This window comes from Rhinoraja longicauda, chromosome 10, assembly GCF_053455715.1.
Source record: "Rhinoraja longicauda isolate Sanriku21f chromosome 10, sRhiLon1.1, whole genome shotgun sequence".
NCBI classification, from domain to species: domain Eukaryota; kingdom Metazoa; phylum Chordata; class Chondrichthyes; order Rajiformes; family Arhynchobatidae; genus Rhinoraja; species Rhinoraja longicauda.
In genome coordinates this window covers 41,309,314-41,336,385 of record NC_135962.1, presented here as the reverse complement: position 1 = coordinate 41,336,385, position 27,072 = coordinate 41,309,314, and the positions used below count along the sequence as shown (strand labels likewise).

Below are 27,072 nucleotides of genomic sequence, written 5' to 3'. Positions count from 1 at the left end.
ATATTTCATTTATCACTTCCGAATTGTTCTTAACAGGTTAAACATATTTGGCTGGGATACAAGTCATTCAGGTTTCAACATGTTATTGAAAACTGAATGCTGATTTTTGGGTTGATATGATCACCCATCAGTTTGCTAATTCAGGTGTTTCAGGTAAAACAACAGCACTTACATTTTTTACACAATATTCTACACTCTGTTTCCTCTTTCTTTGCACTACCTGTTCTACTCATGTATGATTCATTGCAACCATGTATGAATTTTATTACCTACATAGCACACAAAACAAAGATTTCACAGTATTTCAGTACACATGACAATAATAAATCAATACCAGTACCAAGTGGAGGGCACTAGCGCAACTTAACATAAGGACTGAACTAGATGCCTAACTGATGAACGCATTTTTTAACTTCCTAATGTAAGGAATAAGTATCTAGAAATAAATGAAAGACCAAAGCTTAATTAGGTTTAATCAGGTTGTTGGTTACTGGATTTGAACCTAGTTTCCACGTCTATGCTGTATCTTTTGCATGTCTTTAGAACTGTTTGATGATCTAATGTATGAATTTGTTTCTAATATAGCAACTATTTATTAATCAGCAACAGCAGACAAGCTTGTTTATATTGTTTTATCGCCAAAATATGTTCTTATTTATTTTAATAGGCTATGGGAATATTGCACCCAGTACTGAAGGAGGGAAAATATTCTGCATCTTATATGCATTATTTGGCATTCCACTTTTCGGCTTTCTGCTGGCAGGGATTGGGGATCAATTAGGCACAATCTTCGGTAAAAGTATTGCAAGAGTGGAGAAAGTATTCAGAGTAAGTTGACAGTATTTATTATTTTAATCTATTGTTTTATACTACTGAAATGAATCTCAGTTATTGCACATTGATATATTACTATTGCAATTGCATAGATGACCAGACCAAAATTGTTGCATCACCAAAAGTTGTCAAATAAAATGACTTAAAGAATATGTTTTAAAAAAACATCCAAAGTTCTCTGTGCGGCTTTTACAGGCAAAGCAGATTATCACTTTGATATTCTGGCTTTATATTTCATGAAATATCACGCACCAGTTTCTCAGCAGTTCTTCCAGATGATCAATTGCCTTCCAAAGGATTCTAAATCCATAATCCAGCATCTAATGAGGTGAAAATTACTTTGCCCCCTGAATACTGTTCCTGTTCTGACTACCTGATTGAATGCTGCAAAGCAGAGTAAAGTGCATCTCGTAGCAAAATTAATCCTTACACACTGCATGTCAGCCAATGGTGAAGATAAGCAGTTGGTATGGTAAGATCTGAGGTGAATATATGGAAAATTATATTAGTATATCTCACATCCAAGAGAATACAGAGTGATTTCAAGATCAGTGGAATGCCGTTGCCCAATCCAACAGCCTTGGGTGCCCCCGTATCCACACTCAATGTTGCAGTACAACATCGCATACAACAGGTTTGCCTTCCTCAGGGTAAACCTATGGAAAGCAACTGGCCCGGACGTGGAGCAGGGAATGGTTAGGGAAGTCCTATTACGTCTGATACTATCATCCCAGGGAGCCGTGATCTACAGCAACATACCTAATGTTGTAACAGATTCACAGCTTGGTATGGCAACTACTATGGTCAAGACCACAATAATTGTGAATGCAGCTCTCCCTCTCCCATATCGATTCCATGTACACTTCACGCTGCCTCGGGAAACTAGCCAACATAATCCACTCACAAACCGGTCATTCCCTTTTCTCCCCTCTCCTGTCGGGCAGAAGATGCAAACGTTGAAAGCATGTCCCACCAGATTAACGAATAGCCTCGTTTCCACTGTTATCAGACTCTTGAACGGATTCCTCGCATCAAGTCAAGATAAGTTCAGTTGATTGACATGTGCATAAGTATGATTACTTCAAAAATACTCCCATCCTCAAGCTAATGACTATTTCTTTCAACTTTTTTTTAACATTTCCTTCAATTTAACATTATCTGTAATCTCTCTTTCAATCTATGGTTGGACCACTGTTGTGCTTTTGTTCCTTAGAAGGATGCATGATTGTTGCAAATCAGCTATTACTTGTTTAAATGTCACTCACTGTATGCTTACTGTCACACTCTTCAATGTAGTCACCTAATCTACCACAACCAATTGCCCCTCAGACCATCATAACTGGGTTTATTTAGATTGAACATACAGTTTTCAGATTAAACCTTTGAAGTAAATATAAAACTATATCATAATTGACACTGATTAACTATCCATTTCTTGTTCACCAGATCTAAAATAGTAAAAAGGGACATCCTGGTTTATTTTGCTTTTAGATTTTCCCTTCAGCCTGCAAGAATAACCCCCCCCCCCTCCCCCCACCCACCATTCTATGGGATAGTGTTAACATGTTGTGCAAGCATCCTATCCTTCAGCATGGAATTTCAGATCAGTTTGGACTTTAGATGAGTCTTATTATCCAATTGAAGTAAATTTAGTAATAGGCACAATAAATGGTAACAGCTGAAACTACCAGAAAAGGGTTAATAATTTTTTTAACTCCAAATGCATTCAGCATCCTGAACCCAAAACTCAAATTATGATTCAGTTTTGGATATGTATTTCCTGAAACAGTATGGTGTTATCTGGACCTCAGAGACAGGTGCCTTGAATTTCCATAGATGTTTTCTTCTTGGAGATCAGCAAATTTCCCCAAGAAGTTGCTTAAGCGGTTCAAAGTAGCTGTAAAAACAAATTGATTTCCTTTTGAATTAGAAACATCGACAGGAAATTCTTTTGTATCAAATAGGGTATCTCTTTCGTCTGGCTAGTTGATAATATATTGTTAAAAATAAAACATAATTATTCAGGAAATAATACTCATGAATCTATTTTTAAAATAACACTACGTTTTGTGCTTACAAGATGAAGGATAATAACGTTGGCAACCAGCCGTCAAAAACACATCCAACAACATTATTTTCTAAAGTAATCATTTATGATCTCTCTTTTGCCAAATTGTTGTCAATTGAGGTGAAGTCCTGTATCGTTTTTACATTGCATTTTAGTGTAAAATCAACTAAGTATCTTTTGGAGGTAATTATAAGAATATTATAAAGGTCAGCCAAATATAAATCTATAATCTCCTCGCTTATGTGAGAGTAACCAACTTTGTTTTAACAGCAGCAGTAGCTCATATATAAAACGAGAAAGATAATTTTATTCTGATGGTTTAACTTAGTTCCCAGAAGTTAAAGAACTTCCACTCTAGCTATGCCCAATTAGCCACGTCCAACTCCAATTTCACAAGTAATTGGCATTGCCCTCTAATTTCCTTTATTTGTCCTCCATGTGTGCATTTCTCCAAATGGTCTATTTTATCCAAGAATTTTACATTACTGTAATTGTGACTATTTACTTATATTTGTTACTTTCTTAACCAATTTTGTCTTCTCAATATCAAACATTTGCATTAATTCAATTTATGCCATCAGTTTTAAATGTGAACCTTAATATTTTTTTTTCCAGAAAAAGCAAGTGAGTCAAACTAAAATTCGGGTCATCTCCACAATCCTTTTTATTTTAGCGGGTTGCCTTGTTTTTGTGACTATTCCAGCAATTATTTTTAAACACATCGAAAGATGGACAACGCTGGACTCCATCTATTTTGTTGTTATCACATTGACAACAGTGGGATTTGGTGACTATGTGGCAGGTAAACAGTTTATTGCCTTAAGATTGTTACTGGTACCAAAGTATTGCTCGACAAAATATCACTGTCATTGTTCGGTTTATATATTTATGAACAGTGTTCAAGGATCAACTTTGCATTTGTCTACAAATTATTGGATCAAATTAGTATGACCAGAATGAGCAAATAAAATTCTTGTTTGTTGGTGCTATAATTAGGAATGAGTGTTAATTTGAGACAAAGGTCTAAGCTATTCCAGTTAAAAAGTAGGCAAGCCAGTGATTGCAAGATAATGATGTTCTGAGATGAAGCTTGGCAGACAGGGCATAGCAATATCTCTGTTTAATGGCCTGGCAATGGAAACAGCCTGTAGCGTAAATCTTCATAATAGGAGTTCTGCTCTGGCTCTGTCGCAATTTAGAAGGATGCTCAATATTAATAAAGAAAATAAATATTATAATTTCATGCTTTTAATTGAAAATAACCTGTAATGGTATATAAAACCCAATGCATCGCAGATATCCCAGAATTTACTTAATGAACAATTCTACAATCTCTGGTGCAGGATGAAATTTATAATTAATGTAAAATTTGATTGTATGCAGTTTTGTATCTTCAAAACTGAAATAAACCTTTATATTATAGGTAAATTGAAAGGTCTAAGGATTGGGCAAGAACATTGAATAGAGACTAATGATCATACTTATTGATAGAGCAGATTCAAGGGGCAAAGTGGCTATTCGCTCTGCTATTTCTTATGTTCTTAAGTTCATATGTTTGTGATATAGATATATTTAACTGCCAGCTTGTGTAGGGCACTGCCCCTGTTTGCTGAAGTTGTTTGAAAAAGATAGCAAACATTCATTGACAAAACCTTAGTATTAGATTTATCATGAAACAGTGCAATCAGGCCACATATCTGAACATAATTGATTCAGAAATGATCCATACAGTCACAAGTCATGGAATGTGATTGTGTAAAGCTCAAGAGGAAATTTAGTCCTTTAGGGAGCCTAAGGAGCACTTGGTAAATATTCATATCTGAACTCTGAATACAAAAGCAGAGCAGGACACATCTGCCTGACTTTATTGAGAATCACAGTCACATAGCATGAAATCAGGTCCTTTGGCCCTACCGACCAAGATGTCCCATCTAAGCTAGTCCCATTTGACCACATTCAGCCCATATCCATTACAATCTTTCGTAGCTATCTACCTATCCAAATGTCTTTTAAATGCTGTTATTGTATCTAAGAAACTATATATAGAGAGCTGGCCACAAGGCACATATATTATGCACATATATTATTGAGTTTATTGCAACATAAACAGGCCTGCTCAGCCTTCAGTTATTTTTGTTCAGATGAGTAATGTTGGATTAGAATCATAATTATGGAGTCGTACACCGTAGAAATCTATGTCGACCATCAAACGACTGTCTGCATTAATCTGATTTACATGCACTTGGTTCATAACCTACTGCCTTGGTATGTTCAGATGCTTATTAAATATTGTGAGAGTCTCTGCCTCCCAATTATCAGTACTAAATTCTGTTTGCCTTTGCCCAACTAGCCAACTGATAAATATCATCTGTAGCCTTGTTATCAACACCATCAATCTGCAAATTTACCAAAACCTCCTGCAATGGCTCCTAAGCATCTAACTCTTTAATGCATATTATAAACAGCAAGGGTCCCAGCACAAATCCCTTTGGTACACCACTGGTCACAGACTTCCAATCACAATACCAACCCATCAAAATCAACTTCTGTTTTCTATTATCTAGCCAGCTGTGCATCTAATTTGACAACTTGCCTAAGATCCCATGAGCACCAATCTTTTGGACCAGACTTCAATGTGGGCCACTTCATAGGCTAGAAGTCCATGTAAACTACATTAACTACACTATCTTTTGTTTAATTATTCTTACAAAAAAATGTATGATATTAATCAGGCAACAGAGAAAAGGACATAAAATTCTGGAGTAACTCAGCAGGTCGGGCAGCATCTCTGGAGAAAATGGACAGGTGGATCCGAATGTAAAAACACGCTCAGGGACACTGAACATAAACATTTTGTTTGATTCGTCTAACATTCCTTTACATTCCTGGCAACATATGTCCTCTGACCTTTCTGACTCATAGTAACATGTGATACATTTAAATATGATGTCAATTACCATGACATCCCTCCGTTATCAAACAAAAAGGATATCCGCATCACCATACTGTAAACTGACCTTTCCAACATCATTTAGGATATGGCATTCGTTACATCGATAACACATCATTTTTACATGTCAATACATCTCATAGTCCTTGTATCTCTTGGGTGATCTCTGACATTTTGGTTTGACCGCTACCTCCATCCCCTACCAATCTTTGCCTTCTGCTTGGGCAATTCTCATCATCTTCTCTGGAGATTGGTTCTGTCATTCCACTATCTCTTCCTCGTCACCAATGTCAGATTCTCGCCTGGATCCGCATGTAATAAACACGCTTCAAGGACACTGAACATAAACGCTTTGTTTAATTCATCCGCCATTCCTTTACATCCTGGCAACATGTGTCCTCTGACTTTTCTGACCCATTGTAACATGTGGTACATTTAAATATGATGTCAGTTACCATGACAGTGACATTTAGAATCAAGAATTTTCTTTATGTATTAACTAGCATCTGCAGTTCTTTGTTTCTATATCTCCAACAGTGAATGGTGTGCTGACTCTCTTGTTTAATTCCTACCTTTCCAATATCAAAATAAAACTGGCCCTCAGAATTTTTCCAATAGTTACTCTAACACGGACTTTGGACAAGCTACCTCATTTTTATCTGATTTATTCCAGCTGCCCCTCTTCAATAAAGGTACTAATTTGCTGCCTTCCAGCACATCACTATTGGCTAGTGCTGATTTTAAATCTCCATCAAGGACCCAGCAATCCCCTCCCTTGCCTCCCACAGCAGCCTGGGATATAGCTCATCACATTTCATCTCAATGATAATGGTTACTTCTGTCCTCTAGCATCATAGCAAAATGTCTCGACCCGAAACGTCACCCATTCCTTCTCTCCCGAGATGCTGCCTGACCTGCTGAATTACTCCAGCACTTTGTGAATAAATCGATTTGTACCAGCATCTGCAGTTATTTTCTTATACTCATAGCAAAATGTGTTGATTATGTCTAAATGACTGCTATTAATGGATGCAAGTCCACATTACAGATGACATTGTTGTTGGAAAGAATTGCTGTAGGCTCATGGACTTCTAGACCAATTTTAAAACTTGGAGACTCTCCAGCATTTAGGAAGTCATTTAGGCAGAAGAGATTAGTTAAACGTGGCATCATGTTCTTTGTGGGCTGAGGACCTGTTCGTGTGCTGTGCTGTTCAATGCTCTATGTTCCATGTTATGTTCAGCACTTAACATTCTGTAATTTTTATCTGTATTTCATTTAATCCCACCCAGATTAAATGTTAACTGTTCAAATAATGTGAAAAATATGCAGTCTGCTATAATCTTCCACAAAGCTTTAAAGCCATGTGCCACTGAGAAGGAATCCCACCTAGATCAGACACCTTAACCCTGCCCGAAACATCACCTATACATGTTCACCAGGAATGCTGCCTGACCCGCTGAGTTACTCTAGCACTTGTGTCCTTTTTATGTAAACCAGTATCTGCAGTTCCTTGCTTCTAGATCAGACATTGCTCCTCATACCTCCCCATAAAAATGAGCTAACGTTGATGTACAGTTCTGTGCAAAATGTGCATGGAATAATTGATGGATCACATCCACTACATCGCACAACCTTGACACTTGATAAATAATAATATCCTATTGTACATTTTATTACTATTGATGTAACTTGCCAAGGAGATACTTTACAAAAAAAAGTTACTTCACATAACATAACATGGTATTTTCTTTTCCTCTAACATTTGTGAAGAATATCCAGGCAAATATCTGAAGGCTTTAGGAGAAATGAGATGCTTTGGAAAATCACTATGGTCAGGAAATAGACTTGCAATTAGTTGTGGCTGATCGATCAACATTAATGGCAAACATTGGCTTAGAGAATGAAATGTAGACTGAAATGTAGAGGAGTTCAACATAGATCTTTGGGAATTACACTTGGGAAAGTATACAGAAAAATTCTAGTATACCTCTGTGTGTACATGCAAGTAATAATGCCTTGAATACATATGGTATTTACAAGGTATCTAGCGTACATACCAAGGTATCAAGCCAAATTCAAAACGAATTTACTGTCGGCCTTGGCCTGACTCGTGTGCATTGAATAGCCAGTTGGAGGAAAAGTGAAATAAATTAGAATGAAGTGTAGTTCTAATATGGGCAGACCAGTTTGAGTGGGCAATAACAATGATAATAGTGTCTTAAGTGAACAAGATTATTTGACTATGTGATTATTACAAGGTGACAATGAACCAGGCAGCTGATAATGGACAATTGACAATGACAGATGATGACCTAAGAATCAAAATCTCAGACGCTGGAAAATGGAAATAAATCGGGAAACATGGGAAATTCTTAGCAAGTTAGATAGCACATGTGAAAAGTGATGCAGAGTTAACTTTTCAGGTTGAAGACCCTTTGTCAGAACTAGAAAAGAGCTCAGATGAGGTGTTTTCAATGCTACTTCTCTGTCCATAGATACCGATTGACTTGCTGAGTATTTCCAGCATGTTTGTTTTTATTTCAGTACCCATGTCCTACTTCACAGTGACATGGAGTAGTCTACCACTTGCAAAATTTGTTTATGCATATACTCAGTTGAATATAGATAAGGGATGTCAACAATATTTGACAAATATATATAAAATTTGGATTTACCTTATAACGTGAAATCATCTACAAAGATCTTTAAAGCTACCATGAGTAAAAAAGTATTTTATAAATCATTGTCTATGTGATGTAATAACAGCTACAAATAGCGAAGAAGAAAATGTTAGAAAGCAACAACACAAACACAATGATAAGCTTAAAATATGTAATTTGCATTCAAACTGAACAAAAAATAGATTACCCTTGGGCATAAAGGTAATGCAACTGGATTTCAACCAGTCAAAAAAATGTGGAAGCAATTGTGAAGGCAACAAAACTTGAAAACATTACAGAACTTAGACCATTCTTTGTCATGGAATAGTGCAATGCAGTAACTTGTCACAGTTTTGATGCCATTTACTTGAGTGAAGAAGAAAGGCCAAACAATGGAATTTAGGCAAAGAACAACAAAAGGCACGCAAAGCATGACACAAGAGTCATGAAAAAGCGTTTTTGAAAGTTCACTGGGTTAAAATGACAGTTGTTAACATGCGTAACAATACAAACCATTGTGTGACTTTATGATGTATGAGGTGTTGCATATAGAAACAAGGAACTGCAGATGCTGGTTTACACAAAAGAACACCGTGCTGGAGTAACTCAGCGGGTCAGGTAGCATCTCTGGAGAATATGGATAGGTGATATTTTGGGTTGGGTGTTACATAGAGTTGTTACATTCATATATATGGCAACAGTTTTTAAAAAAGCAGTGTTTGTATATTGATAAAGATTGAGAAAAAGGCAACAGAAATCGACTTTGAATGAAAAAGTTTCAATTCCTATTGGCCAGACATTTACTTTAGTTAAGATCTCTGGGTAGAAGGAATGGGTAACGTTTCAGGTGGAGATCCTTCTTGAGACTGAGAGTCAGGGGAGAGGGAGGCACAGAGATAAGGAAGGGTAAGGTGTGAAAACGAGACATCAAAAGAGATGCTGTTCAAAGAAAATCTAGAATAGTTCATTGTTAGCTAGGAGAAGGTGACAAAGCATACAGAGATAAAATTTAATCAGAGGGATAGTCAAACTGGTCAGATAACTAGGAAGGTGGAGGGATGGAGAGAGAGGGAAAGCAAGGGTTACTTGTAGTTCAATGTCAATATTCTTAATGCTGAGATGTAAGCTGCCCAAGCGCACCCCTAACACCCCAGCAGTATGAATATTCTCTAATTTCAAGTAACACTTACTTTCCCTCGCTCTCCATCCCTCCCCCTTCCTATTCTCCGACCAGTCTAACTGTCTCCCTGATTAAATTTTATCTCTGTATTCTTTGTTGTCACCTCCTAACATGAGGTAATAATGATCTATACTACATTTTTCTTGTGCCACATCTCCTTTGATGTCTCATTTTCACACCTTATCCTCCGTATCTCTGTGTCTGCCTCGCCCCTGATTCTCAGTCTGAAGAAGAGTCTCGACCTGAAACGTCACCCACTCCTTCTATCAGAGATGCTGCCTGTCCCGCTGAGTGACTCCTGCATTTTGTGTCTATTTGGTGTAAACCAGCATCTGCAGTTCCTTCCTATACATTTACTTTAGTCACCTATCATAAGCCCTTGTTCACAATTCCTGGTGTAAGTCGGCAGTATTGACTGATGTAAAAGTATGGTTTTGCAATTAAAACAGTAGTAGATGACTTTCTTGTTATCGCAATGCAAAGAGCTGGGAAGACATCAAAAGGCACTAAACCCAAATGATGAGATAAGAAAAGTTTGAAAGAATGCGCTGAATAGGACAAATAACAAAAACTGATCCATAAGCTGAAAATGGTTCAATGAGGGCATAAATTGTCATACCAAATTAATCTTCTGGTAAATTAAACTTCTGTACACTTAATCATCTGGTCTTGTGACCATGAAGGTGACATTGCCGACTGAGACTAATTCAGTTGTCAGAAATTTTATTTACTGGTTGGAATTAGATATAAACAAATGTACCATCTGTCAAGATTGCTGAGCCAAGATAGCAAAACACCTTAACAGAATTGGAAATGACCAGGGAGATGTTTCCACTGAGTACACATTTATTATTGTGAGAATGGGATTGGTGATTTGTTAGCAGGTTAGTTTAGTTTAGAGATACAGCATGGAAACATGCCCTTCGACCCACGAGATCCACACTGATCTGCAATCACCCATTCACACTAGTTCTCTGTTATCCCACTTTCTGGAGGGAATTTACAGAGGCCAATTAACAACAAACCCTCACATCTTTGGGATGTTGGAGGAAACTGGAGCATCCGGAGGTCCCTGTGACCACACGGGTTTTCTCTTAGTGCTTCGGTTTCCTCTCCCACTCGAAAGATGTACAGGTTTGTAGGTTAATTGGCTTCCGTAAATTGTAAGTTGTCCCGAGTATATAGGATAGTGCTAGTGTACCGGGTGATCGCTGGTCATCGTGGACTCGGTGGGCCAAAGGGCATGTTTCCGTGCTGTATCTCCAAAGTTAAAGTAAACAAACACAAAATTATGGCTTAAGCCACAGAGAGTGACATATTAAATAGGATAACAGAGTTGTTTCTGAATATCACCAAGCTAATTTGAAATCCGGAAATGGGGTGTTAGAGTAATAATGAAGCCTGCAGAAACAGGGCGTGTGAATGTAGCTGACAAATTATGCTGACGAAATCAGAACACAGTTGTGCTACCCTCAGTAGTTTCAGTGCTTCTCAAACCCAATGCAATATTGATCTACGATCAATAAGTGCAGATAGACATGTATTCAAACAGCACATTTCACGATTTTTGGTTTTGTCATGCACTCACTGTTGTAATGTAAGAAATAAAACGGCCATTTATAGTTCAGCAGCTTCCACAAACAACCATAAACTCAAAGACTATATAATTTGAGACTAAAAGAAAAAGTGCTGGAAAGGCTCAGCAGGTCAGGCAGCATCTGTGGCAGCCTGAATCTTTTCCACAGATGCTACCTGACGTACCAATGTGGGCCGCAGGGTCTGTTCCTGTGCTGTGCTGCTCTATGTTCTACGTATAGAGTACCTTAGAAGGCAGTGGATTGTGTGGAATTTATTGCATTTAAACAAAGATCAATGAATTTCTGTAAATGAAAGGATTCAAGGGATGTCGAGGTAGGGCAGGAAAAAAGGAGTTTGAGGTAGAATATCAGCCATGATCTGGTTAAATGCCAGAGTAGGCTTGAAGGGCTGAATGGTCTACTTCTGCACCAGTTGCTTATGTTCTAACACCACATCTTAAAATCAAATGAACAACTGTTTGCATTGTCTTCCCGTCCACACAGACAGAAATACAGAAACAAGGTACTGCAGATGCTGGTTAATGCACAAAAAGGACACAAAGTTCTGGAGTAACTCAACAAGTGTTACTACAGCGCTCCTGAGTTACTCCAGCATTTTGGGTCCTTCTGATAGAAATACATTTGTGTAATCAAAGCATTGCTGATTGTAACAAATCAGATTATTTTTTTTCCCCCATTGATTTCTAATTGAAAAAGTAATTTTAGCTTTTTGATTCCAATTTGATGCAGGCCAGATTCAAACGACCAAAAATCTAAATCAAGGTCAATATTCTTAAAGTTGATGGTGCTTATTTTTGCGTTGATGTGAACTTTAAATGTTTAATTGGCCATCCATGGGCAGGAAAGATTTAAAGGGACATGGGCCCAATCAATATAGGCAGGTGCGACTAGAATACATGGGGCATCTTGGTTGGCGTGGACAATTTGGGCTGAGGGGGCTGTTTTCATGCCATATAACTTTATAACTATGATTCTATGACTCCCTACCTCTAATGTTTCTGGCCATGCTGATGATGAATCCAGTGCAACTGGAATCCAGCGTGTTACAACTTTAACAGGTTTCCTCAGGTGATGGAGGTTGGAGACAGCTAACGAGAAACTTGATCATCATTTTACAATTTAGAAAGAAGCAGTGAAAAGTTGAATTATGTGCACTGAGCTTTGTTTAATCCATTTCTGCAGGTGGAAATATAACTATTCATTATCGAGAATGGTATAAACCATTGGTGTGGTTCTGGATCTTGGTGGGCCTGGCTTACTTTGCAGCTGTCCTCAGCATGATTGGAGACTGGCTACGTGCAATTTCCAAGAAAACAAAGGAGGAGGTAAGATGCTATTTTTATTCCTTAAACATCAACCCACTAAATAATTTGTAGGGGTTTTGGGGGATGTTGTGGAATAGATTAACAATGAATGAATGAATGAATGAATGAATGAATGAATGAACGAGTTTATTGGCCAAGTATGTACATGTACAAGGAATGTGCCTTGGTGCTCCGCTCGCAAGTAACAACACGAACATACAGTAAACAATTAAGAATAAGCATAAAACATTAAAACATTAAGAATACATCATTACGGTTTAAACATGTGAGTGAAATGAACCAGAGCATAAAGAGACTACAGACCTTTGGTTGTTGAGTAGAGGTACTACCCGCGGAAAAAAAGCTGTTTTTATGTCTGGCTGTGGCTGCTTTGACAGTCCGGAGTCGCCTTCCTGAGGGAAGTGCTTCAAAGAGTTTGTAGCCAGGGTGAGAGGGGTCAGAGATGATCTTGCCCACTCACTTCCTGGCCCTTGCAGTGTACAGTTCGTCAATGGGGGGAAGGTTGCAGCCAACAACCTTCTCAGCTGATCGAATGATTCGTTGCAGCCTCCGGATGTCGTGCTTTGTGGCTGAGCCAAACCAGACCGTGATGGGGAAGGTGAGGACGGACTCAACGATGGCAGTATAGAATTGGACCATCATTGCCTGTGGTAGATTGTGTTTCCTCAGCTGCCGCAGGAAGTACACCCTCTGTTGGGCCTTTTTGACTGTGGAGTCGATGGTGGCCCCCCATTTAAAGTCCTTGGAGATAATGGTTCCAAGGACCTTAAATGGCTCCACAGATGTGACTGTGGTGTTGTTGATGGTGAGTGGGGGGAGGGGAGGGGAGGGGAGGGGGAGTTCTTCTAATGTCTATAATTAGTTCCACTGTCTTAAGAGCATTGAGCTCCAGGTTGTTGCGATGGCACCAGGACGCCAGCTGTGTCACTTCCCGTCTGCAGGCAGATTCGTCCCCATCCTCAATCAGTCCAATCAGGGTAGTGTCATCCGCAAACTTGAGAAGCTTGACAGAGGAATCTGTGGAGGTGCAGTCGTTGGTGTAGACTGTAGACAGAGTAAAGGAGAGGGGAGAGTACGCAGCCTTGTGGTGCACCTATGCTGAGGGTCTGCGGGTCCGAGATGTGCTTTCCCAGCCTCACATGCTGCTTCCTGTCTGTCAGGAAGTTGATGATCCACTGACAGAGGGGTTCAGGCACAGTCAACTGGGAGAGTTTGTAGTGTAGTAGCTCTGGCACAATGGTGTTAAATGCAGAGCTAAAGTCCACAACCAAAATCCTTGCATAGGTCCCCTTGCGGTCTAGGTGCTGGAGGATGAAGTGCGGGCCTAGGTTGACTGCTTCATCCACCGATCTATTGGCCCGGTATGCAAACTGCAGAGGGTCCAGCAGGGGGTTTGTGACATTTTTCAGATGGGCCAGCACAAGTCTTTCAAGGGTCTTCATGACTACAGGTCAGTGCAACAGGCCTGTAGTCATTAAAACTAGTGATCCTTGTCTTTTTGGGTACAGGGACAATAGTGGAGAGGGTGGGTAGTGGACGAGGGCCCAGTCTTTGCAGAATGGAGTCACACTGTAAGTGGGTGTGAAGTGGTGATTGCAGAGGGGTGGAGGGGGGCGGGGCGGGGGGGTGGAATGGGCCAGTCTTTGCAGAATGGAGTCATTCTGTGAGTCGGGGTGAAGTGGTGATTACAGAGGGGTGGGGGGGGGGGGAGGTGGGGAGGGGCCAGTGTTTGCAGACTGGAGTCAGGCTGTGAGTAGGTATGAAGTGGTGATGGGGGGGAGGTGGTCCCAGGGTTATGCTTCTGTTTCTCGAACCTGCAGTAGAACTCGTTCAGGTCGTTAGTCAGCTGACGATTGTCCAAGGAGCTCCTCTTGTAGCTAGTTTTCCTCTTGTAGTTGGTGATTTCTTGCAAGCCCTTCCAATCTGAAGAAGAGTCATTAGGTGAGAACTGACTCCTCAGAGTACCTTTACTTGGCAGCTTTGATTCCACTTCTCAGCTTGTACTTGGCCTGCCTGTAGAGGTCTGCATCCCCGCTCCTGTAGGCCTCATCTTTTGACTGGCGAAGCTGTCTGAGTTCTGTTGTGAACCAGGGCTTGTCGTTGTTGAACCAGATCTGGGTCTTAGTGGGAATGCAACTGTCCACACAAAAGCTGACATAGGATGTCACAGTGTCTGTGTACTCATCGAGGCTTGTGGTTGCTTTCCTGAATACATTCCAATCAGTGCAGTCAAAGCAGGACTGTCGTTTTTCAATGCCCTCGCTTGTCCACCTTTTTGTTGTTCTGACCACAGGCTTAGCAGATTTTAGTTTCTGCCTGTAGACCAGAATAAGGTGAACTAAACAATAAGTATCCCAGGTGTTGTATCCCACATGTTGTACAGGTTTAGTTTCATCCGGAGAAATGTCAAGATAGGCAGACCCATCATTGTAAACTGCTTTACCTTTAATCATCAAGAGCTGGAGATTCTCAGGAGTCAGAGTAAATGCTGCATTTCTTCAAGGAAGCTTTGTAGACATTCCACAATCTGTTCCTCTGTCTGGCTGGTCATCTCTCGCCATGACAGGTATCAGGACAGGTTGTCCGTGTTGGGGCTCTAATGTCAAGAATGAGAACGGTACAGCTAGGTCTTAGAAATTAAGATGTTTCCCTGGAAGAGGACACTGAACATTGGTTTGCTTATTCTTCATTGAATTTGAGGCATTTTACAGAAATAGCTTAATGGTGCTTGCTGTAGGTAGGCCGGCTCTAAGGAGTGTACACTGAGGGCAGGGATCACGTTGCCTGGTATGTGAGTACAGTAAAACAAACACCTTGTTAGTTCACACAGACAGGGAGGCTGGACTGTCTGAAAACAGGGTCAGGCAGCATCTGTGGAAAGAGAGCAAAAGTTAATCTTTCGGATGGTAGACCTTTCATTCGAACCTGGCCTATGTTTCTGTTTCCACTGTCGCGGCCAGACCTGCTCAGTGGATCCAGCATTTTCTATTTCTGTTTCATGTTTCCAACACGACTTTAATTTTTTTTTTAACTTGTTCTGAATACTGGGAGTTCAGCTTTAGGGTAAGGAATGTGTGATATGTACTCAGAAAGGAGAATGTGCGGGTTTACACAGTAAAAACAAATCTGTTCAGCGGTGTGCGTATCCTGCATTAAAAAATCTTCCAGATAGTTAAAGATGTACCAGTGTCCCTTAACTGTGCTCCATGTCCTGACCCCTCCTTGCTTCAATCTATTTCTGTGGGCGTGTGATCTTCAGCCTTTTAATGAGCGACTTTATTGAAGTAACACTCCGCCTTTTTCCCAAACTAGATTATTCTAAAACCGGCAGGCATAGGTTTGAGATGTGGGGGAGAAATTTAAGAGGGATTTCAGGGGCAACATTTTCACTCTGTGGGTGGTCCATGTCTGGGACGAGCTGCCAAAAGAAACTGCAGAAGCAGATACAATTATGACTCTCAAAAGACATTTGGAAAGATGCATGGAAAGGAAGGATTTAGAGCACGGGTGTCAAATTACCGGCCTGTGGGCCACTTCAGGCCCACAAAGTGATCCAATCCACAGCGGGATGATTTGGGGGGAAAAAAAGTATATTCGCGACCATTTATTATGTATCTGTACGGCTGCCGCTCTCCCTCTCTCTCCCTCCCTCCCTCTCTCTCGCCTCTCCCCCTCTCTCTCTCTTGCCGCTCTCTCTCTCTCGCCGCTCCCTCCCTCTCTCGCCGCTCCCGCTCCCTCCCTCTCTCTCCCTCCCTCCCTCCCTCTCTCTCCCTCCCTCTTTCTCTCGCCACTCCCTCTCTCTCGCCGCTCCCTCTCTCGCCGCTCCCTCTCCCTCCCTCTCTCGCCGCTCCCTCTCCCTCCCTCTCTCACCGCTCCCTCTCTCGCCGCTCCCTCTCCCTCCCTCTCTCGCCGCTCCCTCTCCCTTCCTCTCTCGCCGCTCCCTCTCTCTCTCGCCGCTCCCTCTCTCTCTCTCTCTCTCTCGCCGCTCCCCCCTCTCTCTCTCGCCGCTCCCCCCTCTCTCTCTCGCCGCTCCCCCCTCTCTCTCTCGCCGCTCCCTCCCTCTCTCTCTCGCCGCTCCCTCTCTCTTGCCGCTCCCTCTCTCGCCATTCTCCCTCTCTCTCTCTCTCGCTGCTCCCTCTCTCTCCTGCCGCTCCCTCTCTCGCCGCTCTCCCTCTCTCTCTCTCGCCGCTCCCCCCCTCTCACGCCACTCTCCCCCTCTCTCGCCGCGCTCTCTCTCTCTCCCTCTCCCTCTCCCTCACCGCTCTCTCCCGGGACAGGCCATGCGGTGATGTAAAACACAATGAGATTATAAAGTTTGGCAGTTTTATCATTATGGCAGAAGTACACAGGCTGATGGAAGAAGTCAAATGCCATTGTAGTTAAATGCTTAATGCCAAGAATAATAAATCTACAGTAACTTGTTTTTATCTGAATCATTACTTTTATTCAGATTTAAATTATTATTTGTGTAGGCAAGGTGCATTGGGTAAAGATTCACTAAAATCATGAAATTTAATTAAAAATAGAATTTGTTTCCTTTATTGATCACAAGATTCAATAAAGGAAGCATCTGAATTTGACATACTTGTCATCGGTGAGGCTCCACAACTCTTGCAGAGCGTTGTGAAATCAGGTTTAATACTAGGTTACAAACTCAGTGAAAGAAATCTGAAGGTTCCACAAACATTAATGAGTACCATTTTCCATACAGCCCATAAACAACCTACTTCACAATTCACCTGCCTTACTAGATCCCACGGGTAAGGCAGGTGCATTAAAGTCTTCACTCTAAGGGATGCACTAGACTGAAATGAAGATAGGGTGTCTCAGTGTAGTACCTGGGGAGCTGAAACAGCAATGAGGAATTTTCTTTAAAAAGCATTAATTGGCTTGCACCATTGTTATTTGTGTTTGGATCCCAAAGATAATTTTTGAAGTATCAAAATTCAGTGTCAGAGGAATCAAAGATAATTCTTCATTTTAAAAAAACCCTTATTATATTGGCCTACACTTTCCTGTTTGTGCCCAACTCCAGTACTCATTTTAGACACAAAGTGTTGGAGTAACTCAGCGGGTCAGGCAACATCTCTGGAGAAAAAGGATGCGTGACGTTTTGGGTCGGGATCCTTCTTCAGACGGAAAGTAGGAGGTGAGGAGGGAAGTGAAGAGCTGGTCTATTCACACCTCCAGCTCTTCATTCCCTCCCCCCCCCCCCCCCCAACTATTTTCAGTCTGAAGAAGGATCCTGACCCAAAACGTCACCCATTCTTTTTCTCCAGAGATGCTGCCTGATCTGCTGAGTTAATCCAAGAGTTTGGGTCCATCTTTGGTAAAAATCAGCATCTGCAGTTGCTTGTTTCCCCAATACTCATTACCCATTTTCCCGAATACCCTAAGCTAAACTGGTTCAGATCCGGAACACTAATGTCACCAACCTAGGGCTGAACATTGTGGATCTGAGCAGAGGCAGAGCCACAAATGCCAGCATGGGACATTTGGGCCAGACTCGAAATAGAAAGAGCTTTAGAAATGAGCAGTAGAGTGTGATAATTGAATAGCTTTTCAAAGAAGCTGGCACAAATATAATAATCAGAATAGTACCTTTTGGATTTCTAAGAAACTGGCAATGTCTCATACCACCTTAAGCAAAGGTTTTCACATCAGACAGAACAGATTGCTTTCAATACAACACAGGGGTTTTCTTTATTTATTCAATTTTTTGAACTATGGACATTACTGACAAAGCCAGCAATTACTGTTCATCCATAATTGCCCTTGAGAAGGTAATGGTGGGTTAACTATATGAATCACTTGAGTTATTGTGGTAAAGATATTCCCACAGAACTGTTCACTATGGAATTCCAGGATTTAGAGGCAGTGACAGTAAAGGAACGGGGATATATTTCCAAGTCCAGATGGCATGCAGCTTGGAGGGAAACGTAAAGATAATGGTCTTCATATACACCTATTGCTCTTGACTTTCTTTGCGGTGGATTTGAGAAAGGTGCTGTTCGTGTGGTTTGGGCAAGTAACTACAATTCATTTGTAGATGACATATCCTGATGAATCGGTGATGGAGGAAATGAATGCTTAGGGTGGCAACCAAGCAGGCAGCTTTTTCCTGGGTGGCATCGAGCTTCTTGAGTGTTGTTGTCGCTTCTCTCATCCAGGCAAGTGGAACATATTCCATCCTGCTCCAGAGTTTTGCCTTCTGGATAGTGGAAAGTTCAACAGTTCAACAACAGTTCAACAGAGCTTTATTTGTCATTCGGTACCAAGGTACCGAACGAAACTACATAGCAGTCACACAAAAAAGAACACAAGACACATAACCCCAACACAAACGTCCATCACAGTGACTCGAAACACCCCCTCACTGTGATGGAGGCAACAAAACTTCCACTCTCTTCCCCACGCCCACGGACAGACAGCTCGTCCCCGACCGACCCGCACAGTCCCCGCAAGGGGGTGGAAGTCCCCGCGGCCGAGTCGCACCGGGCGCTGAAACGTCTCGCAGCCGAGCCGGGCGATGGAAGGCCCCGCGACCGAGCCTTGCGCAGCTAAGTCCCACGGCCGAGCCGCACCGGGCGATGTTAAGTCCAGCGGCCGAGCCGCACCAGCGATGAAAAGTCCCGCGGCCGAGCCGCACCAACGATGTAAAGCCCCGCGGCCGAGCCGCACCGGGCGATGTTAAGTCCCGCGGCCGAGCCGCACCAGCGATGAAAAGTCCCGCAGCTGAGCTGCACCGGGCCATGTTAAGCCCCGCGGCCGAGCTGCACCGGGCGATGTTAAGCCCCGCGGCCGAGCCGCACCGGGCGATGTTAGGCCCCGCGGCCGAGCCGCACCGGGCACTGTTAAGTCCAGTGGCCGAGCCGCACCAGCGATGTAAAGTCCCGCGGCCGAGCCGCACCGGGCGATGAAAAGTCCCGCGGCCGAGCCGCACCGGGCGATGAAAAGTCCCGCGGCCGAGCCGCACCGGGCACTATTAAGTCCAGCGGCCGAGCCGCACCGGGCGATGTTAGGCCCCGCGTCCGAGCCGCACCCCGCGCGGTGAGGAAGAGACCTAAAAGAGAACGGTTTCCCCCGCCACCCACACCACCCACACCACCACCCCCCACACATACACAACCAAAAAAAAACAAAAACCATCCCAACACCGACACAAAAAAAAAAAAAAAAAGACGAACAGACTGCTAGCGAGCCGCACCCGTTAGGCGCCGCCACTTCTGGATTCAACCTAGCATCAACCTAGATTACTTGCTCCAACCTTTCACATTTGACTACAACTGACAACCTCTGTGGCAGCATGCTAATATTAATCGAGGCTGGCAGCGCACCTGCACTCGGTGTTACGGTAAGGGTTGTAGCCAGAGAGCTCTGGACATCTTAGTGTAATCTTTTTATTAATTATTGTTAATATGTCCCAGTCTTAGAATGCTTTCTAATTTGATGACAAGTGCAATGAATGGATTTGGTAGTTAATGTTCCCAGTTAACATCTATAGATGTGTAGGAAGGAACTGCAGATGCTGGTTTACACCAGAGATACAGACAAAATACTTGAATAACTCTGGGTCAGGTGGCATCTCTGGAGAAAAGGAATAGGTGATGTTTCGGGTCGAGTCTCTTCTTCAGATGCTGTGTCTATCATCTATAGTTGTGGTTTAAGCTGTAGAACATCCGTATCTTTTTCAGTCTTTCCTTCCTTCTGGACTCTTTTAAAAACTTTGTTCTGCTATAAATCGTCAGATTTTGATTTGCATTCATAGAGTCATGGGGTCATACATTTCAGAAACAGGAACTTCTGCTGATCATATCCAACATTTTGCCCATCAACACATCTCAATTAACCACATCAGGTCCCTATCCTTCTATGCCTTGATTATTTAATAGTCTGATAATGCTGAATAGTGATTGTATCTGATTCCACCACTGCCTCAGGCAGCACGTTCCGGATATCAACGACTCTTGGGTTAACAAACTTACCCCTGAGATCACTTCAAAATTCCTTTCTCTCACGTTAAGCCCATGTCCTCTTCTTTTTGATTCCCTAACCATGGGGAAATGATTTTGACCATCTATCTTATAAATGCCTCCCATAATCTTATATTCCTCTTTCAGGTCATGTTTCAGCCTCCTTTGCTCCATAGTAAATGAGCCCAGTCTATCCAATCTCTATCCATACCTAAAGTCCTCCAATCCACTCAACATCATAGTGAATCTTCTCTGCACTCACTCCATCTCAATCACATCCTCCCTATAGTGTAGCAATCAGAACTGCACACAGTAGTCCAAGTACAACCTAATCAGTGCTTTATAAAGTTATAACTTCCCACTCTTAGATTCTTGTCCTGACCTATGAAGACAAGTATGACATATCTTTTCTTCACCATTCAATTTACTTGTAGTGCCACTTTCAGGAAAATATGGGCATGAACCTCAAGTTTTCTCTTAACAAAAATGAAACAAGCTGCTGGAGAAACTCAGTGGGTCAGGCATAACCTGTGAGCAAAGAGATAATCAACATTTTGGGTCAAGATCCTGCACCAGTCCTGATGTAGGATCTCAAACCAAAATATATCAACCGTCTCTTTAGCTCCACAGATGTTGTCTGACCCACTGAATTCCCCCAGCAGTTTGGTTTTTTTGCTGCACATCCCAGCATTTGCAGTCTCTTGTGTACCCTGGGTCTCTCTGTTCATCAACATTCCTTAAATGTTGTGCCGTTTGCTGGATATGCCTTACCCCTGTTTGCATTCCCAAAATGCATCACCTCGCGCTTCCCAGGATTAATTCCATTTTCAAATGCTCAGTTAAATTTTCCATCTGATCTTTGTCCTGCTATAGCCTCCGACAACCTTATTCACTCGCCAAAGTACTTCCAATTTTTATGTCATCTGCAAACTTACTTATCATACATTCTCATCCAAGTCATTCATATATATTGCAGAAAAACATGGTCCAAAGCCAATCCCTACAATCCACCATTGGTCACAGACTTCCAGGCAGAAACATATCTCCACCATTTTCTTCTGTCTCCTATTACCAAGCCAATTTGGATTCAAATAGCCAGGTTTACTTGGATCTCCTGTACTCTAACCTTCTGGACTGGCCTACTAAGCAGGACCTTGTTGAATGCCTCGGTAAAAGTCCATGTAGATAACATCTACAAACTGAATTTTAACAGCCTCCTTCATTGCTCCTCGAAACTCAATCAAATTAGTGAGGGGAAATTTCCTCAACCCAAAACCAAGCTGTCTATCCCTGATCATATCCTCTTTCCAAATATATCCCTTAGAATTTACCTACCATTCACATAATGCTCATTGGCCGATAGTTGCTGGCTTATCCTTGCTGCTCTTCTGAAACAAAGGAACAATGAAATTAAATTCTGGCATGAAGGGAACCTTTCATACTGTTGCAAATTTGTGGTGTTGCAGATATTACTTAAGCAAAGATGCCTTCACAGAGCTTTTCACTGTACCTTGGTACAGGTGACAATTATAAACCTAAACCTTTGTTTAGCACCATTGTTAATCTTGGATATATTACTTTGCATATTGATGAATTTTGTGCAGTAATAAATACCGATTTGTGTGTGGTTACAGGTTGGTGAAATTAAGGCTCATGCTGCTGAATGGAAAGCAAATGTGACAGCAGAGTTCAGGGAGACACGGCGACGATTAAGTGTGGAGATACACGACAAACTACAAAGAGCAGCAACCATCCGAAACATGGAGCGAAGGCGGCTTGGCTTGGACCAGCGAGCCCATTCCCTGGACATGCTCTCCCCTGATAAGCGGTTAGCATTTGCAGGTCCGGAGACTGGCCAATTCAAAGCAGCATCTCAGGAAAGTATAAATGGCAATGCTAACAATCTACAGCAGAAAGAAACAAGGCAATATGACAAGCACATGCAGGGAGCGTCAGAGGACAATATCTTCAATAGATTTGGATCTTCTTCAAGAGGAATCAAGAGATACAAAAATAAAGAACTTAAAAAAGAAATACCAGAGGATGTTAGAAAAATATATGAAACATTTGGGAATTGTGCTCTGGATCAAGAGAAAAAGGATCTTGAAAAAGAGAATGAAAATAACCCAGTTGTCCCAGCTATAACTAGTTACGTTCAGCACCCAGAAATAGAGGATGATGGTATACCCAATGAAACCAAAAATCCAGAAAACAGGAACTTACTTGAAAAACAGATTTAAAGTGGTACGGAGAACAATGTAAGAAGTTTGAGGATTTTAAAAATTCCTGACATGTGCCTTATCATTTTCAAAATGTGACAAGATTATTTTACACACATGCATGGTCTACACAACCTGTTGACTGATTTATTGTGCCACTGTGATGTAAGGGTTTGACTAGCAAATATCAGCCATCAGCTGAATTAACCCATTGAAACTTTGAGGATGTGTTTTGCGATGGACAATACAAACGTGAAAATTTTAAGAGGACCTCGTGCTCACTACCAATGCAGTATACCTTCGGAAGAAAATGGATGCCTCTGTACGTTGTTATCAGAAGTCCTACTTGATCTCTGTATATGTTTACTACTGAGAGGATTCACCTTTGGAATATTTATTTCCTTTAATTTATTATAACTGTTATACAATTTTTAACCAAACATCAGTTTGTGCAAACATCTTGTGCATCTGCTCGGCGTGTGCTGTTTGTCCCTTTGAAGATGTTACATTTGTGATAACGGTAAGACTTCTGCAGCAGACCAATGCAGTAAAGTTACATTGTTACAATATCCTTGTATAATTGCTAAAGAGTAAACACTCAACAAAAATGTCTGCATGTTCATATCTTTGTAATTTAATATGCAACATCCAAGACTGATCTTGAAAAATGTTAATTTCTCAGAGCTCTCTTGCCCTGCTGTTACAATGTTTCCTATATTAGGTCTACAATAGGTTGTTGGGAATAATATTACACAGAAGTAATAATTCAGAGAAAGCATGTTGATTATATTGATCTATGATAATTCTCTTGTTGTCTGTGATTCTTCTGCAATTGATGCAATGAATTGGTATTGGTTCTTGAAAATTAATATCAATAAAATGAAGACAGAGCCTGATAAAGTTAAGCAGGTATTTTTAATCACTGTTTTACTTCTTTTTTCCTTTTCTTTTGTATGATGGCGACACCCTTGATCCAGCCTTCTATCATGGAGGCTGGTAAAACAGGTTAGACATCCTGAAGCTGCTTTTAGTGCAGGTGCTGCAGTTCACAAAGATTAAAAGGATAATAATCCAGGGTCAGATATTTCTTCTCTGTAGAACTCTGATCTATGGTTGATTAGGAACAGACAGGTAAATTCACAGGATACTTAATATATTTATTTCAGAAATGGTCCAGTCTGAAATCTGCAACCTCAGGAATTTACAAGTGGTTTAAAGATGCAGACGACAACGACTTTGGAAATGCATGCACCTTGATCTGCAATCTTGCTTAAACACTATGCATACTTGAGATTCCTAATCACACCATATCCCACAGGACTTCCTCAGAATTTGATGTGATTCCCAATCACACAAAATTCCAAAGGGTCTTAGCAATTAAACCCTCGGTGGCTTGGCTCGGTATTTGTTACGTGCTCTGGCAAGAGAATCTGGAAACTTTCCTAATTAGGCTACTGTGTTTGCTATTTATTCCCTTTCACCCTGTCCCCGACACCTCGTCTTGTCTGGCACCACCTGCAAACTAGTGGAACCTTTATGGCCCTCATCAATAGGATCCTATGTCTCAAGCTCCGGGTTATCCCCTATCACTTAATGCAAATATACCTGAGGTTCTGTACTGACTCAACACTGGATCCGTACTAAGAGCCGGTCTTTGGAAATTGATAACCGAGGGGCATTTGGTTGATTTTGTCACGGATCCAACAGACTCACAGATAAAGTTACATAAGGCATCTGCTGAGAGAGTCAACAAATTCGGAGAGCAGATTGTTGCCGTGCATTTAAGCAAAACAAAATCTTAGAATAGTTTATTATAACTAGTTTTGGAGTGATGTAAACAAACAGTAAATGAAAGTAGATGCTGGCTATCAGAATTAATACTAGAAAATGCTGGGGACACTTAGAGGATCAGGCAGCATTTATAAAAAGGAAACCTAGTTAATATTTCAGATCAAAAGCGGATTGGATGAATGTAAGGTTATTTACAACTGGTTAATCGAAAATCCAATTTTCATATTTTTTATATTTCTTTCTGTAAAGTTGTATAATTTTTGAACTAAAGAATGAACAACTTTCAACTGTTTTCTTTCTGTGATTATTTTTTGTCAGCATTGATGACTGTGTTCCATCCAATTTCATTTCCTGAAGTTGAAAAAATAATGTTCTAACCTGTTTAAATTTCAAATTTAACTTGCAACTTGAACTCCTCAGGAGAGTAACATTTGTGTTGGTATTGTATCATTGTGTGATATCACTTCAACACTATAGTGCAATACAATTCTGCTGAGCTAAAAATAAACCCCAGGAAATTACAGCTCACACAAGAATTTCCAAGGGTGATTTGTCGTGTTACATTTAATATTTTTAATTATTTTCCAAAAATGGGAGTTTGGCACGGGTAATATGTTTCTGACAAAGAGAAGATGATTGATCACTTAAAGAGTATGACGGTATTTTTAATTAAATGATTAAGCACAAAGGTATTATTGATGACAAAGCTATCAGTCTTTGCTGTCTACAAAACTGGGTTGATTTCTGATTTCTGTGCACCTGTACCGTGGCAAATATTTTTCTTTCTCAAATTATTCTCTTGTCTTTTCTCAAGTAAAATTCAAACTTATCTTGTCCACAATGTTCCCCTGCGGTTCATTGGAACTTTGTCCACAAAGTTCCAATGAGCACAATCCAACAATCCCTTGGTCCCACAATCCTGCAGCAATATAACCCCCTAAAAGCCTCCTGCTCATCCATGAATTCAATCACTTCACCATTAGATGCCATGAACCAAGCCTCAGAAATCTCCTTGGCCATTCTGTCTGTCTATCTGTGATCCCTCCTTTAATATGCTGCCTTAAACCTTCCCCTTTGACCAAAAGTTTGGCTAGCTGTCCTAATATTATTTGCTTCAACACTGAAATAACCCTCCCTCAAATTGCAGAGCTGTCCTTTTTAGTTTATTGTCACGTATGCCAAGGTACAGTGAAAAGCTTTTCTTTATGTTGCATCCTATCCAGTCAGTGGAAAGACTATACATGATTACAATCAAGCCGTCCATAGTATAGAGATAAAGGATAAAGGGAATAATATTTAGTGCCAGATAAAATCTAGTAAAGTCTGATTAAAGATATTCTGAGGTCTCCAATGAGGTAGATGGTAGCTCAGGATGGCTCTCTAGTTGGTGATAGGATGGTTCAGTTGCTTGACAAACAGCTGGGGAGAAACCATCCCTGAATGTGGAGGTGAGTGTTTTCACACTTCTGTATCTCTTGCCTGATAGGGGAGGGGAGAAGAGGGAGTGTGCGGTGTTAAACCAGACCTTGCTTATGCTGGTGGCCTTGCCGAGGCAGCTTGGTGTAGATGGAGTCAATGGAAAGGAGGTTGCTTTGTGTGATGGTTTGGGCTGCATTCACAATTCTCTGCAATTTCTTGCGGTCTTAGATGGAGCTGATCCAAAATCAGGCTGTGATTCATTGTGATAAAATGTTTTCTACAGTGCATCTGTAGAATTTGGTGAGAGTTGTTGGGGACATGCCGAACTTCCTAAGCAATGTTAGCACAAGAAGACAAGAAAATAGAACCAGGTCAGGGCCACTTGGCCTCACAAACCATTCAACATGATCTGCCCCAGACCTCATCGCCTCTTCTGTGCCAGTTCCCCATTTCATTTAATTATTCTTTTTAAATATTCACAATGATTTGGTTTAGTTTATAGATACAGCGTGGAAACAGGACCTTTGGCCGACCTAGTGCGTGCTGACCAGCAATCCTATCACATTAGCACTATCCTACACAATTTTTACCAAAGTCAATTAACCAACAAACCTGTACGTCTTTGGAGTGTGGAAAGAAACTGGAGCAGCCGGGGTAAACCCATGCGGTCATGGGAAGAACATACAATCTCCATACAGACAGCACCTGCAGTCAGGATTGAACCCGGGTCTCTGGTGCTGTAAGGCAGCGACTCTACCACTGCGCATCCATGCCACCCAAATAGCGTAGCTATTTGAAGCATGATAAAAGGAGTTTGTAATTCGCACAATCATTTGTTGTCAGCAATTTTGTGGTCTTCTGCAAATAAATTAGTCACTGGCAATATTATGAATTTAATTTCTGGCAATCCAGACTCACTGAAAAATAAGCAAATATCATATCGATAATTACTGGCCATCGGAAAGAGTTTTCAGTGGCACATCATTCGCTGATTCCTCATTAGTAAGTTATATTACCCTACCTAAGAATCTAAATTTCAAATAGATGTATTC

The 27,072-nt window shown here is 41.2% G+C and overlaps 1 protein-coding gene across 1 annotated transcript in view; it reads left to right on the top strand.

Annotated features, from left to right (window-relative positions):
* Positions 1–24,793, top strand: part of LOC144597398 (potassium channel subfamily K member 10-like) — a 37,172-nt gene extending 12,379 nt beyond the window's left edge. Inside the window, exons 4-7 of the mRNA XM_078406724.1 lie at positions 668–828; positions 3,518–3,704; positions 12,476–12,618; positions 22,226–24,793. Of these exons, the coding sequence (XP_078262850.1) occupies positions 668–828; positions 3,518–3,704; positions 12,476–12,618; positions 22,226–22,831 (1,097 nt within the window). The 3' untranslated portion in view covers positions 22,832–24,793. The remainder of the gene's footprint in view (positions 1–667; positions 829–3,517; positions 3,705–12,475; positions 12,619–22,225) is intronic.
* Positions 24,794–27,072: the final 2,279 nt, after the last annotated feature.